General features: G+C 43.5%; 1 protein-coding gene across 1 annotated transcript in view; it reads left to right on the forward strand.

Moving 5' to 3' along the window:
• ngfra (nerve growth factor receptor a (TNFR superfamily, member 16)) overlaps positions 1-13,430 on the forward strand; it is a 29,282-nt gene extending 15,852 nt beyond the window's left edge. The window contains exons 4-6 of the mRNA XM_070981943.1: positions 3,239-3,479; positions 5,087-5,316; positions 9,564-13,430. Coding sequence (XP_070838044.1) covers positions 3,239-3,479; positions 5,087-5,316; positions 9,564-9,616 — 524 coding nt within the window. The 3' untranslated portion in view covers positions 9,617-13,430. The remainder of the gene's footprint in view (positions 1-3,238; positions 3,480-5,086; positions 5,317-9,563) is intronic.
• Positions 13,431-13,658: the final 228 nt, after the last annotated feature.

Genomic DNA, 13,658 nt, shown 5'->3' on the forward strand with positions numbered 1-13,658 from the left:
CATTCACAATTTATTCTATTTGCGCGCTCATGTTGCATTGCTAATACCATTAGCCAGCCCTGCATTAGCTGGATGATGTATGGTGGAGCTGAGGAAACCTGACTACATCCCAGGAAAGGTCAAGAAATGCCTGTAATACAGACAGCCATGCTCCACAGCTCTGAGCGCTGCCTCCTTTTAGACAGATCAGAATCAATAGCCCTGCTTTAAATAGATCTCTGCATTATTTCTGTGTTTCTAAGTATGGCACGCACATGTGCCGTATTTTTCTGTCCGTGAGAGATATTTTTTACCATATCAGTAAACCAATCCGCCCCATGGGAGGCAGGCATGCCCCGTCATCAGCATGCAGAAAGACAGACCAACGTGGACTCTATAACGACCAACAGAGGTTTTTCTAATATGTCCACATAAGTTGCCCATCAAGGTCCCTTCTGACTATTAGAGTGAGTAACTGTGTGTAAATTATGCAACAAATCAATGTGGAGAAACTTGACTATCAGCCATGTCAGTGAAAAGAGGATATATGTGTGGACAGTCCTTGGCTGTGATGGTCCACTGAACTTTTTTTCCCTTCATCTGACCACATTATTCCAGTTGGTCAACAAAACAGTTAAATAATGGGACACTAATTCTCTGTCGGTCTTAGCAGGTGAACAAAAATGAGGTGACAGCTCTTATATGTTATTAAAATGCCTTTATTGGCTGCAGTTTAGGGTTTATTCATCAAGGTTTTGAGATATCTACCTCCAAGATTCATGTTGTCGCTCCAGTAAAGTGGAGGTGAATAGAAACTGTGCTGCTTAAAAGCATCAAAAGTGACATTTAAAACAGTAACATGTCTTTGCAAAAACAGCATCCCCAAATACCCAGTATCACTGTCAACAGGAGTCTATTCATAGAGACTATTTCTTTGGCTTGAAGTAGTGCCAACGAACACTGTGACAGACAGTGAGGACTGCGGATTATCCAGAGTAACCGTGACATAGTTTCTGGAAAGACACACTGCTGCTGAATTATTAAAATGTAATTTTTCAGTGCTGTCAGCAGCAGAAATGAAATTTCATTCACCTCCAGTGAATTTGGGTGGACGCAACATTTTAAGAGGTGGATCTTTCAAAGCCTGGGCAAATAAAATGAAAGTGAAATTTGCATTTCTATAGATATCAGAGGAGTTAAATGAGAAATTTTTCTTTCAGAGAACTGACCGTTTGAGTCATGACTAACTTATGAAGTCAGGTAGTTTTCGAACTACTGCACAGTAAATGTAAAACAGGCTATTTGTACGACCATATTTGTAAAAAATGTATTAATTCTCAGTGAGTCAAGTTACTGAGAAGTGAGCTGCATCAACAATGACGAGTCAAAGCTGAATCGAGTTACAATACGCGGCAACCAGTAAGCAATCTGAGTCACCCACTGTAATCACCGTATTGGGTTCAGCCATCAAAAACAGAACAATTGTAAAGTAGGACGACCCCTAAAGTTTTCACGTCCCAGTCTGTGGCCTTGAAGGAAGCCTCAGGGGTCTCCACAGGGTTAATCCTGTGAGCGCCAGTACGAAGCTAATGAGGAGCAGCCTGAGGTTCTGCTGGGAATAAGAGGCTCAGATCTGAACCAGGCTGCACATTCTCCATCCCCACCAGGCTGCTGAGCTCAGAGGAGTTTCGGTTTTGGCTGGACAGGCCCTCTCCTCAGCCTGCTGTACCGCGCCCTGAGGGATGAAATAATCTGCATGACAACTCTGAGCTTTTCCGCCATCTGACAGAATCACCGCAGTGTTACTTACAGAGCTTTTCCAAACAGAAGCGTAATATGACAGGTCCGTTGGAGGATTTGATGGGTAAACTGCGTTGTCAGGACAAGTCATGCCCATCAGAGTGGCCATGGTGCTGCTGCAGCATGGGGAATTACACTGAATCATTAATGGGGCTCACAAAGAAAGAGGAAATAGGACAATTTATGAAAATGACTCTTCTCTCCAGGCTCTGCAATGATAGAAACCAGATCCATCCAGTAGCACAGAGCCTTCCTGCCTCTCTGGCCTCAGAAAAGGCTAAACTTCAGAGCAATGACCTCCCTAAAGCTCCGGACTTTGTTCTGCACAGATCCATATGGCCTTAATGTCATGCGATGTGTCGAGATCACATAGATGGGGACGTGTTGAAAAGGGACCTGGTGTGCAGGACCAGGCCTTGCGTGGGGTGGGCTGGTGGGTGACAGATATTTTGCCCCCCTCATCGAGGAACATTCCTTTTCTTTCTGCACAGCGCAACTCACCCAGAACCCATCTGTCTATCAGAAACAGCTGCCGCATGTGTGCAGTGTATCAGACATCTGGTCGGGGGCTTGGTGACTACATCCCAGCAAACAAGCTCTCACAGATAAGATATGAAAGTGTCTTGTCATGATAGGAGTGCTTGGTCTGTTGGTCCAGCACTTAACTTCAGGCTGAAATCGCTCAACAACCACTGGAAGAAGTGAAATTGGGTACATATATTAATGTAATGTATATGTATATATATATCCCTTGACTTTTCCTCTAGTGTGAGCATGAGGATGACATTTGCGGTTTTGAGTGCCATGTTTGAACAAGTATTCATGAATTGCCATAAAATTTGGTACAGATGTTCATGTTCCTAAGAATGAGTTATATCTTTGGTGATCCCTTAACTTCCCTTATCATCAGGTCTGATTCCAATTTGTCTAATATTTTGTTTTATGACAAAGTTTTTGTAAAACTAATGAAAGCCTAAGCTCTACTTTGTGTTTAGAGCTAATGTTAGCATGCTAACACACTCAAAAATGGTGAACATAGGCTAAAATAGGATTAAACTTCCTTGGGGATTAAAACAAGTTAAAACAAGTCCATTTTATCATCCAGTGCATTTTTCTGAAAGGTGCCACTCTGCATAATGGGTACTTTTACTATTTTGATGCTAACACTTTAATTGAAAGGCAGAATGACTGATAATATTCCCTCTCAATCATCACTTATGATGCTCTAGAAGTGTGATCTGCAGAGACCCTACCCTTTGCCTGTATTTTGCTGTGTTCAGGGATGTTTCTGGACTTCAGCCTTTGGGCAGTGGGTATGTAGCCCCCAGCCAATAACAGTAAGCCGGGTGTAAAAGCAGGAATCAATGACAATAGTAATAGCCCCACAGAGGTGCTAGCATGGGTGAATATTCTTTGTTTTGTTTCTTTTCTTACCGATCCTCCTCTCTCTCCCATGCAGATCCTCTCCTCCCAACATATTACACTCCCACCTCCGATATGAGTCTGTCCACCCCCTCCTTCACCAATTACTTCCCCCCTGATGGCTCCAATAGCCCGATGCCAGGAGGAGAGACGACCACGTCCAGCGCCGGCTCTCCTCACTTCCTCGGCCATGGGCTCAACGAAAACCTCATTCCCATCTACTGCTCCATCCTGGCTGCCGTGGTGGTGGGCCTGGTGGCTTACATTGTTTTTAAGAGGTCAGTTGGTAGAAAAGAAGGAGATGAAAAGCTGCTTTGTGGTTCAGTCGGCCTACATTAGCACAACTGAGTTTTGCGCCTCAGCCACAGTATAATCTAGGACAAAGAGGTTGATGGAAATGATAGTGTGGTGGGTGGTGTTGGATGGTGCCCCAGGCTAAAATGGCAGCGAGGTTGCTGCAATATTCAGGTCTGCCATGGTTGAAGAAGTTTTGACCCAATTCTAGACAATCACTCAAATGTACAATAAGTTTTAACTAAAAAAAATAAGTCACTTAATGCATTACAGAGTCCACACAACCACACATGCAAGCACTCACACAGACAGATACAAGGACTAAGGCACATTTGAAGCAAGTAAACAAGCTCATTAGAGGCTGTGATTGTTTGAGAAGTGCCGACCAGAAGAAATTCAAGTGCCAGATCTGTCGGCAGTCACGCTCACATCTGGCTGGAGCTCCTCAAGTCCGTATCATCACGCACGAACAGACTGTAGATGATGTGGCTTCCTTCAGCACCCAGTATTTTATAAGCAAACACTTCGAGGTGTTAACTGTGCCACTCAGTAACTCATGAATATTTTAGTCATTGATTCGTGAGTCATTCATCTTCTTAAGAACAGCTTTTTCATTCTTTTTGAACATATTCTGAGCATATTATTATAGTTTCAGATTCTGCTCTCAGACAGCTGTGCGGCACATGATTTACCATTGAAATACATAGAGATTTCAACATTTTAAGGGTCGTATCATCTGAAATATTCCAACAAAAGCACAAGTTACAACTTAAATCTTACCTCTAACCCTTAGTAAGTGTAAAGTCCTCCTTGAAATAGTGATTGGCTCACTGCATCATTCTGAAAGGTGGGAAAACTTGGAGGTTGCTCCTGTAACAGCACACAAAATAACACATGGCATTACAACATGTTATTGAGCTAGTAAAGCTACATGAGCTACACCTTTCTGTTGTTGTTTCTTGGTTAACATTAGCTATGTTAAGCAGTTAGCTTCTTCACTATTATGAGAGACAACACTGAAATAAACACTGCATTCAGAATAGTGCCTTTCACTGACTGACCACAGCTAACATTTTGGTTAGCCTGGACTTCATGTCAGAGCTGTTAAGATTAGCCTTACATTTCCATGATACAACCAAACATCAACATGACTTTAGTATCAAACTAGTTTCATGTATTATTTTGTGTGGACTTTGAACCCAAACCTAAGACAGAACATACGTGTATGTGGTGCAACGGGCCACTGGTCACTGTAGCTATTAAGCTACTTAGCCGGATAGTCTAACGATTGGAAATGCTAAAAAATAGTAGCCAAAGGATCAAAGGATCAAAAGAAGTCAAAGCTTCATAAAAGCAGACATGATTTAGTTTAGAAAAGTGGTTGTTTGCCCACTGAGATCTTTCTTACCACCACACTATCTCTGAATATCTGACAGCAATCATTTAAAATGTGGTTATCGCTTAAATCTATTGCTTTATAACGTTAGCTTGAAACTGCTGTGAAATCCGAATATCTAAAACTCAGATAGCAGTATAACTGTATTATATTGAGCGGATCGTTATCTTCCTCTGACATGCCACTTCTCCACAGGTGGAATAGCTGCAAGCAGAACAAGCAGGCAGCTAATAACCATGCGGCTACAAACAACCAGATGGTGACGCCGGAGGGAGAGAAGCTGCACAGCGACAGCGGCATCTCGGTGGACAGTCAGAGTCTGCAGGAGCAGCAGCAGCAGCAGCAGCAGCAGCAGCAGCAGCAGCAGCAGGCCCAGGCTGAAGTCCAGGCTCAGCCCTCACGCTCACACACACAGGAGCAGATAGGTAAGCCAAAAAACTCACTTTTTATTTTGCCGATAAACAGAAGCATGTGAATATTTTCATGGTGCAACCAGGGTATTAGTTAGGGCTTGGCCACATTACAACTGCAGATTTTTGTATAATCATTGCATCCATCTTCAATTTGAGTATTTTATATGGAACAGGTGTACAGGTGTACCTATTGATACAGGAAAAACATTTTAAGCATCAGTTATGACACCCTAAGGTTTGTCAACCTTTGTCAGCATTTAATATCTGTTAAAAATAAAATTATCTGACAGCTGGCCCTAACCCACGACTTTATATTCATCACAGAAAGTCCAACTGAACACAAGGCACTCATCCAAGTCCGAATATATTCCTGCTTCACACCACGGCACTAGCTGCCAAAGAAAGTCATCATCGATTACATCAAGATACTCTGCTGAGATCTTGTGAACACGTATGGTGGTTTTCCAGCGTTGTGCAAACCTTTTCCGCAGAGCACAGACACATCTCAGGGGATTGAGATCAAAAACAATATATCATCTGTGAGCAGGACGGACACCTAGCTGCCAGCAGCAGATAGATGAGGCCAAGTCTCGAATGCACTCCTGATGCATTAGACTCCAGGAATGTAGAGATTATGATTGTGAGGCTCTGCAGTAGCGTGAATGTGAGAGTGAACATTCAACCTTTGCTTGTGTGGTTTATGTGTTAGTTTGACTTTACGGCTCCTAAACACAAATGCTGAGGTGCACCATTAAAATGAGGCTAAAGTATTCACTGCCGACAGATACAGTTTGACACAGTTTCTATCTTAGTGCACAGAACATGACTTATGATGTATAAGGAAAGCATGTAACTGCATATGTTTGATCTATAATTACCTCTTACTCCGTATCTATGTTTGTGTCTCTTTGACTCAGGAAGTATTTTGGGTGCATGTCTGCAGGCCACGTAGACTTGCAAGACAGAGAAAATCTAAACGTTTTTGTGAGATTAACTCAGTGGATCATGTCTGGCTTGGAGGGATAAAAACAACATTATGCACTTTACTGATCTATTATAAAGCAATTTACCATGAGCTTGATTTACTTCTTTCAGTGCAGTGCAGTTCACTGAGAGAGAAACAGTGTTTAGTTGTGTTTTTACTGTTCTATAAGTACTAGATGAAGATTATCATTTGCCCAATTTCCCAATTTCTTGTAATTAATCATATATTTGTATTCAAATTCTAATTGAAAAATAAAATTGTCCAAAAATCCCATGATAACAACAAATGCATCGTGCATGATGTCGATGTTCCTGAAGACCTACCTGCTGTCTCAATCCAATTCAAATCTTTTCGTAATCAATGCATGTGATGAGGGGATTTCACTCACCAACAGTGAGGTGCATAGGAGGGAATCTGCACTGCTAAAGGAAGATAACCTTTAAGCATCTTGGAGAACAGAGGGAAGTGCTGCAGGGATGAGATGTGACTTCCCTCAATGCTCAAATCGTACTTACGGTACAGAGATGAAACCAGCGTTCCCACTCGATCTATACTCATAAACCTGAGAGGCTTTTTACCAGAAGAAGAAGTCTCAAGTTCAGTCATGATCTTGTTATTCGTTTAGTCATTCGTGCTTCCCTCTCTGAGGATGTTTCCTTCCTAGTCTTATTGTGAATTATTGTAGAGCCTAAAAATGGTTATACATGGATAACAATGTGCTAACAAGCCAAACAGCTGATAAAGCCCCCTTCGAACAATCCCCACCACTGTGTCTTTTCTGGGATACCCATTACATTCTAATGAGGCTTGGGAAAAGCTTATTTTGTTTTGTGTTTCGTTTGAGTCCCCCTTTCCATTCTTCCACTGAACAAATGTAAAGCCTGCTTGCGTGTCGAAGAAAAGAAGGAATTTCTTTTGGAGGAACGGCCCGGGATTGGCTCATTGAGGAGATGACTGCCCCGTTAACCCCGTCGCCTCTTTAACTGATTGGCTCATTAGCAGGTGTTATGAGATGGGACGCAGGCCCGGTCTCACTGCCTTTCAAAATCCGATCCAGCGTCAGCGTTTAGCACCTGCTAATTGGCATTAGCACCGTCTCTGGGTGCGGAAGGCATTAAAAAGGCAGAAAATTCCCTCAGGCTGGGGGTCGGTGGTCTATCCGCAACCAACTGGGTCTGTTAAAATACACGAGAGGCTGAGAATATGCACCATAAATCCACAATAGTCGCAGGGGGTTTCCTGTTGCCAATGAACCATATTTTACTGGCAGCTAAAATAATGGGAACACCTCCAGTCAAAACAAGTCAAATAAGCCTTTAAAAAGAGAAAGAAAGCAGTGAAATTGGCCCATGTTTTGACTGACAACATTCAGAGAGGGTATTCCTTGCATGAGTCACTGGCGAGGGGTGAGAGCTCCGACATGAAGGGTGCTCGGCCTCATTTCTGTCAACTCATCTCCATGAAAAAGCACCTCTCCCTGCCTCCACAACCTCCTTTGCTGCCTGCTCTCCCCTCTGAGTCGTGCATATTGAATGTGTTTAAAATTTAAACAAAACTCTAAGCCCTCACGTCACCCACCCACTCATCCCTGTCCTGCGTTTGACCTCACAGTCTACACAAAATGGAGTCAAGGCAAATGTCAGTCAAAAAAAAGGTAAAACTGTGCAGCAGCAGCAGCAGCAGCCATACAGTCCAGAATATAAGACACAGATTCATATTCATCAGAATAAAATGTAAAATCAGTACATGGCAGCTGCTAGCATCTCCACTCTTGTAGCAGGCAGCATGTTAGCATGCTATTTTGAACACAGCGTCAATGCAGAGTCAGACTGATGCATGGAAGTACGTGACATCGCAATTTACCTGCTGAGTCCGTTCCACAGAGAAAAGACAAGTTTTCAGGGCTTTTAAGAGTTAAAGTTATCATTCATAATGCCTCTGAAAAAGATGCAACATGGCCACGAGTGAAGGGGCATTTCCATGGAATTTGGTCTTTAAATGCAAAAGTAATTAAACGAGTTGCACAATGAACCACTGCCCTCAGGGAGAGACAAGTAAAGCACCAATAAGACAAACAAGTAATATGTTTTTCAAATTAGTAAAACAATCCCGGTGTCTCTAAAGTTTTCCCCGGGTGCTCTCGTGATTACCACGACGCCATCTGAAAGTCAATCCCAATCAGCGCATTCGAAGGCTTTATTGTGACTCAGGGTCCAATCAGGACTGCCTGAGCGTGCTGATTAAAAAGAGAAAGAAGAAGAAAGAGAGAGCTTTGCTGCGATTTGGAGTTCACATTCACAGGGCAGATTGAGCTGGTTCAGTGAAAGACAGCTTGTATTGATTCTTGGGAATAAGGTCGGACTCTTTAAAACATCAGAACTCCACGTGGCCGTTATTCCCGACGCTGCCCTTAAAATGAGCTGCACCGAGGCAGAAAGTGCTGGCCGCTGCGCTACAGATGGCTTTGCGCTGGCCAGCGTCAGTGTCTCTCTGCTCTTTGTCACTGATGATGTCTGTGGAGTGTCTGTTTAAACAGGAAGGAAGAGAGTGAGGCGCTATGGACCGCGGCCATCAGAGGACAGAATCAGGGTGGGCAGGAACAGTGAGCAGAGAGGCTGGCATAGCAACCCAAGCGTATTTAATAACAGAAAAAGATGTACAAAAGATGGATGTTAGGAAGGAAAAAGGGATGAGAACAGCGGTAGCGTATGGCGTTATAAGTCGACAAAAGTAGCCCCCTCTTCTGAAGCTTTAAAATAAACCCTCTTGTACTACACTTCCCTGGCACATGGATGCATTTATAAAGGCCAGAATACACCCACCAGACTCGGGGGTCCTCTCAGAAACGCCTCTGCATTCCCGAAGCGTTACCATGGCTTTCCCCAATTGACAGCAGGTTAAGAGGTTTGTGGGAAAAGAGAGCATTTGTCTCCCATCCTCATCCGGCTAATGACTCCAGTTTGAACAGGTTCAGATGAGTGAGTGACACCACAGGGCCCCCTGCAGGGAAAAGTGTGATTATCAGGGCTTTCTCCATGCAGAGGGACTTAAGGTGTGTGGGTATGTTGGTGGATATGAAGTTATAAACTAATGAATCAGAAACTAATCTAGGTGCACTTGGTGAGATGACTTACTAAAGAAAAGCAGCTCAGTGGGAAACACGAGAAAACTGAATGCAAGTGAGAATCTGCATCACTGTGTGAACCACCGCTCATCTAAATATCGCCCGTCTTCCTCCGACGCTGACATATTTCTCTCCACTTTCTCTCCGCAGTGGTGAGGGTGGACGGCGGCCCCCAGCCTGACACGCCTCCCCCTGAAGTCTGAGGAAGAGGAGGAAGAAGAGAAGGCGACATGGCTGAAAACAGGGAGAAGAGAGTGAGGATTTGAACGGTGGACCAAAAAAGAAAGCGGCGGGCGGGGGGGGGGGGCCCACGTGGGAATGTAAAACTGACTCTGATTCATTCTGTATGCGACGTGGCCACAGAGCACAGACTTGACTTGTATGGACCCCCCAGCACCTTTGGGCCACAGTTTGACTCTTCATCCCTGCACATAGAGCCCGACTCTACCGATCAGCGTGCCTGGACACGACCTCGACGGCAATATCAACCACGATCTGGACTAATGTCACTGCAGATACATAATCATAGATATATGCCAGTGCATCTCGTATTAACTGACTATTCCAGTATCTAATATTGACAAAATTCTCACTAACTGCCAATTTAGTAACCTTCCTAAGCTTTCCATTCTCCCTCTAATTCCGCAATCACTAGCCATGAAACGTACGTGCCTGAAAGGTAACTAGGCAGAGAGGTTCTCCATTATCTCCCCTTTCTTTTCCCTGTGCATCAAAGACACTTTTCTCCTCTCACATCTTCCTCTGTGGCATCCCATCCTCAGATAATCCTCTTCTTTCTCCGTAGGATTCGCTCCATTACACCCCCACCGTCATCAGCTGTACAAAAAGCAGCGGGGGAGCCGTGAGTCACTCCCAACTTCATCTGAAGTTTCTTTTATCTTATCACCGCAGAAGCATTTCATGGCATGTTGTCTTGTGAGATGTTTGCGTCATTGTTTGAGATTGGCTGCGCTGACTGATGCAGGTGACTCATATTTGGGAAGAAAGGTCAATTGCCATGTGGTCCAGGCGGTAATGAACTATTTTTCTACCTGCACTCTCTCACCCCTCGCTCACATAGACCCCTTCACAGGGATTGTGTTTCAGTAATTTCATGCTCATAATGTAACGCACCCCAAATGTTTGCCTCCTGTTTGTGGTGCATTACTTTCATTTTGTGGCTTCGGTTACATGGCTGATTCAGCAGGATGCCTCCACGGTCCATGGAGCCCGGATGTGCGACACGGGAAAACCATCTCTGGACCGTGGGGCTCTGCTGACTCACTGCGATGAGTTGACATGTCTGAGGGGAAGCAAAGGTGACCAAAAAAGGAGCTGTGACGCCATCAGCCACCCAGTAGACAGAGCTTCACTGCACAGATGCTTAAATGAATTTTGGTACAGAAAAAACAGAGAAAAGGAATCCCATCTGTCAGTGTCATTACACTTACTGAGTGGAAAAATGGGACACCCCTCGAAGGCAAACTGTTTTCACTGTCCTCCGCTCAGTGACACCACCACCCTCCACACGCTCGCTCGTACAGTCTTGCATACAGCTCTGTCTGCGTGATAGAGCCTGATAAGCAGGGTTGAGGCGCTAATGCACGGGTGGTGGCGGCACTCGCGTCAACACGGGGCCCATTAGGGAGACGTCCTGACAGGCAGGTAGTAATTACCTTAGGGTTTCAGCTTCATTTACCCTCTGCTCTGCTCGGCTCAGCCACTTCTCATCGGGATTAATGCTGCGGACGACAGAGGGGCGACACGGCTCCCTTTGAAGCCTCAACATGACATTACAGATCCCTTATCCGAGTCCGAGGCCACTGACATTTACTATATTGCCATGGTGATATAAAAGCACTTAGCAGTGAGGCTGGGTGGCACCTTTTATCACACAGGACCACTTTTATGTTCCCCCCCTGCTGCTTGCAGTAACTGTAAAAGCAGTTGACATAGATATCTTGTGAAAGAAGAGTACTGGAGCTGAGCTTTGACTGCAGTGCTTTAGCATTCATTCCTACAGGGGTACTTTCTCAGGGTCCCTCTTGTTGTTGTGTGACTAAAAAAAAATCATCAAGAGATCTGCAGAGGATTTCTGTAAACAACCTGTAGATGTATGAGTAGGTAAGTAGACAGCTAGAGATATAAAACAGCTGAAAAATGTAGAGAGATATGGGGCGACATGCAGACTAGCTAACACGATTCAGACACAGATGGATTTAAAGTCATAAAGTAAGTAATAAAGTTTGACATTTTCATGCCAAGACTTAGATGAGAAGATTGATACCACTCTCAAATCTCTACAGTAGATATAAAGATAGTGGCAGCAGATGGTTAGCTTATCTTAGCATAAAGACGGGAAATTAAGGGAACAGGCCTGGCCAAAATCTGCCTACCAGGCCCTCTAATTAAAACTTTATGCCTGATTTGTTTGGTGCATAGTAGCATCAATCTTGTCATGTAGCTCTTGCTTTAAAGTAGAAATGAGATGTGTTTGCTTGTGAGCAGAGTTTAGTGAGCAATAGCTGGATAAGAAATGTCAGGCAGACAGAGAGAGTGAGTCATTGTATCCTGTGCGATGCTGCATGGATGGGTCACATGGTCACCAACATCTCAAGACAATTAAACTTTCTGCTCTTTTCACTTGTGATTCATCCTGTATCACTGCAGCGTTATGAATGGAAACAAACCAAATGCTGCTGTATTTCTGCTCGCAGCCCCTCAGTGGATGTGGGCGTGCAGTGCACACACACACACACACACACACACACACACACACACACACACACACACACACACACACACACACACACACACACACACACACAGTGTATGATTCACTCCTCCATTGAGAGAGCCAGCATGATTCATCCTGATACTTGCTGTGGCAGTGACATTAAAGCAGACGCTGCTACAGTATGATTGACCAGAGTGTTGATTTAAAGAAAGAAAAAGCATCCCGCTTGATTCTGTCTCCCCCTGAGGCCCAATCAGCCCTCCAGCAGTGCACTCATCTACCCTGAACCGACTTATTCTCTTTCTCTAGCAGCTTGTGAAATGAGACACACAATGTAAGAATGTACAACCCAAATAAAAACAGAAATATGCAAGACCCATTCAAGGAAAAGGTTTAAATTTGCCCTCATTCTGTTGTCGTAATTGTTTTTGTCTTTACATTTTCTTGTTGGTTTATATTATGAATAGTATTACACTTTTGGAATCAGTATTTTTTCTAACTGATATGTTATTTTGTAGCACTTATTAGATGTAAAATGAATGCACTCAAAGAGTGTACCACAGTTCAAGTGCCTGTGTACAGTGTCAGGTGTCTTTAAGTTCAGACGTTTGACTATATTTTTGGCAGTTTTTCCCACTTATGTTATGATTTTATGTGCATTTCTTTGATATTTTGAGAGCTAATGAAGGTTTTTGGTGAACAGAAGTCAAAGCTAAAGATGAACCTTGGAGACTCAAGCAAACTGTATAAAACCTGGCGCCAATATAGAGAGACTTACAGTACAAATAGGTTGCCAGTGAACACATACTGTATGTTAACATGCTATAAATACTGGCAACTAATATGGTCATGTAGCATTACAAAACATATACATGTCACCTAAGACTTCTACTCTAAGACTCGCATATGCTAGTTGTCAATAGAAATCAGCTCTACTGTACAGAGGTCTGCATGTACAGTAAGTTTCATCATTTACCTCCATTTCAGGGGCGGCAGGACATGTAATATGCTGTTACATGAAATCTGTGGGGGGGTTCACTGTGATATTATTACAATTACATGATACGAATAGATCAGGACCTGCTCCCGAAAAAGCTGAATGTCACCTGTACTTACCTACTAATGTAAAATGCATTGTGTAAATGTGAATTTCTTAGAGTTGATACAAGATACAAAAAGACACCGTAAAATGGAAAAAAAAAAACAAAAAACAAAAATAAAAACAAAAATGTGTGCAAATGAAGTGGACATCTATAATACAATAAACAGAGATGTCATTGCATCATGTGTCCGGTTTGTCTTTGGAGCTAAACTGAGGCTGGCTGTGTTTGCATGTGCAGACAAATCTGATGTCAGTTGTTCATTCTGGGAAATATACTTAATTTTCTTGCTGAGACTCAGTGAGAAGATCGATACTCACACATATTTTGAGTAAATATGAAGCAACAGCTGCCAGCTGGTTATCTTAGCATAAAGTAGAAAAGGCGGGAAACAGCTAGCCTTGCCTA

Source organism: Chaetodon trifascialis, chromosome 15 (genome assembly GCF_039877785.1).
Source record: "Chaetodon trifascialis isolate fChaTrf1 chromosome 15, fChaTrf1.hap1, whole genome shotgun sequence".
Classification (NCBI taxonomy): domain Eukaryota; kingdom Metazoa; phylum Chordata; class Actinopteri; order Chaetodontiformes; family Chaetodontidae; genus Chaetodon; species Chaetodon trifascialis.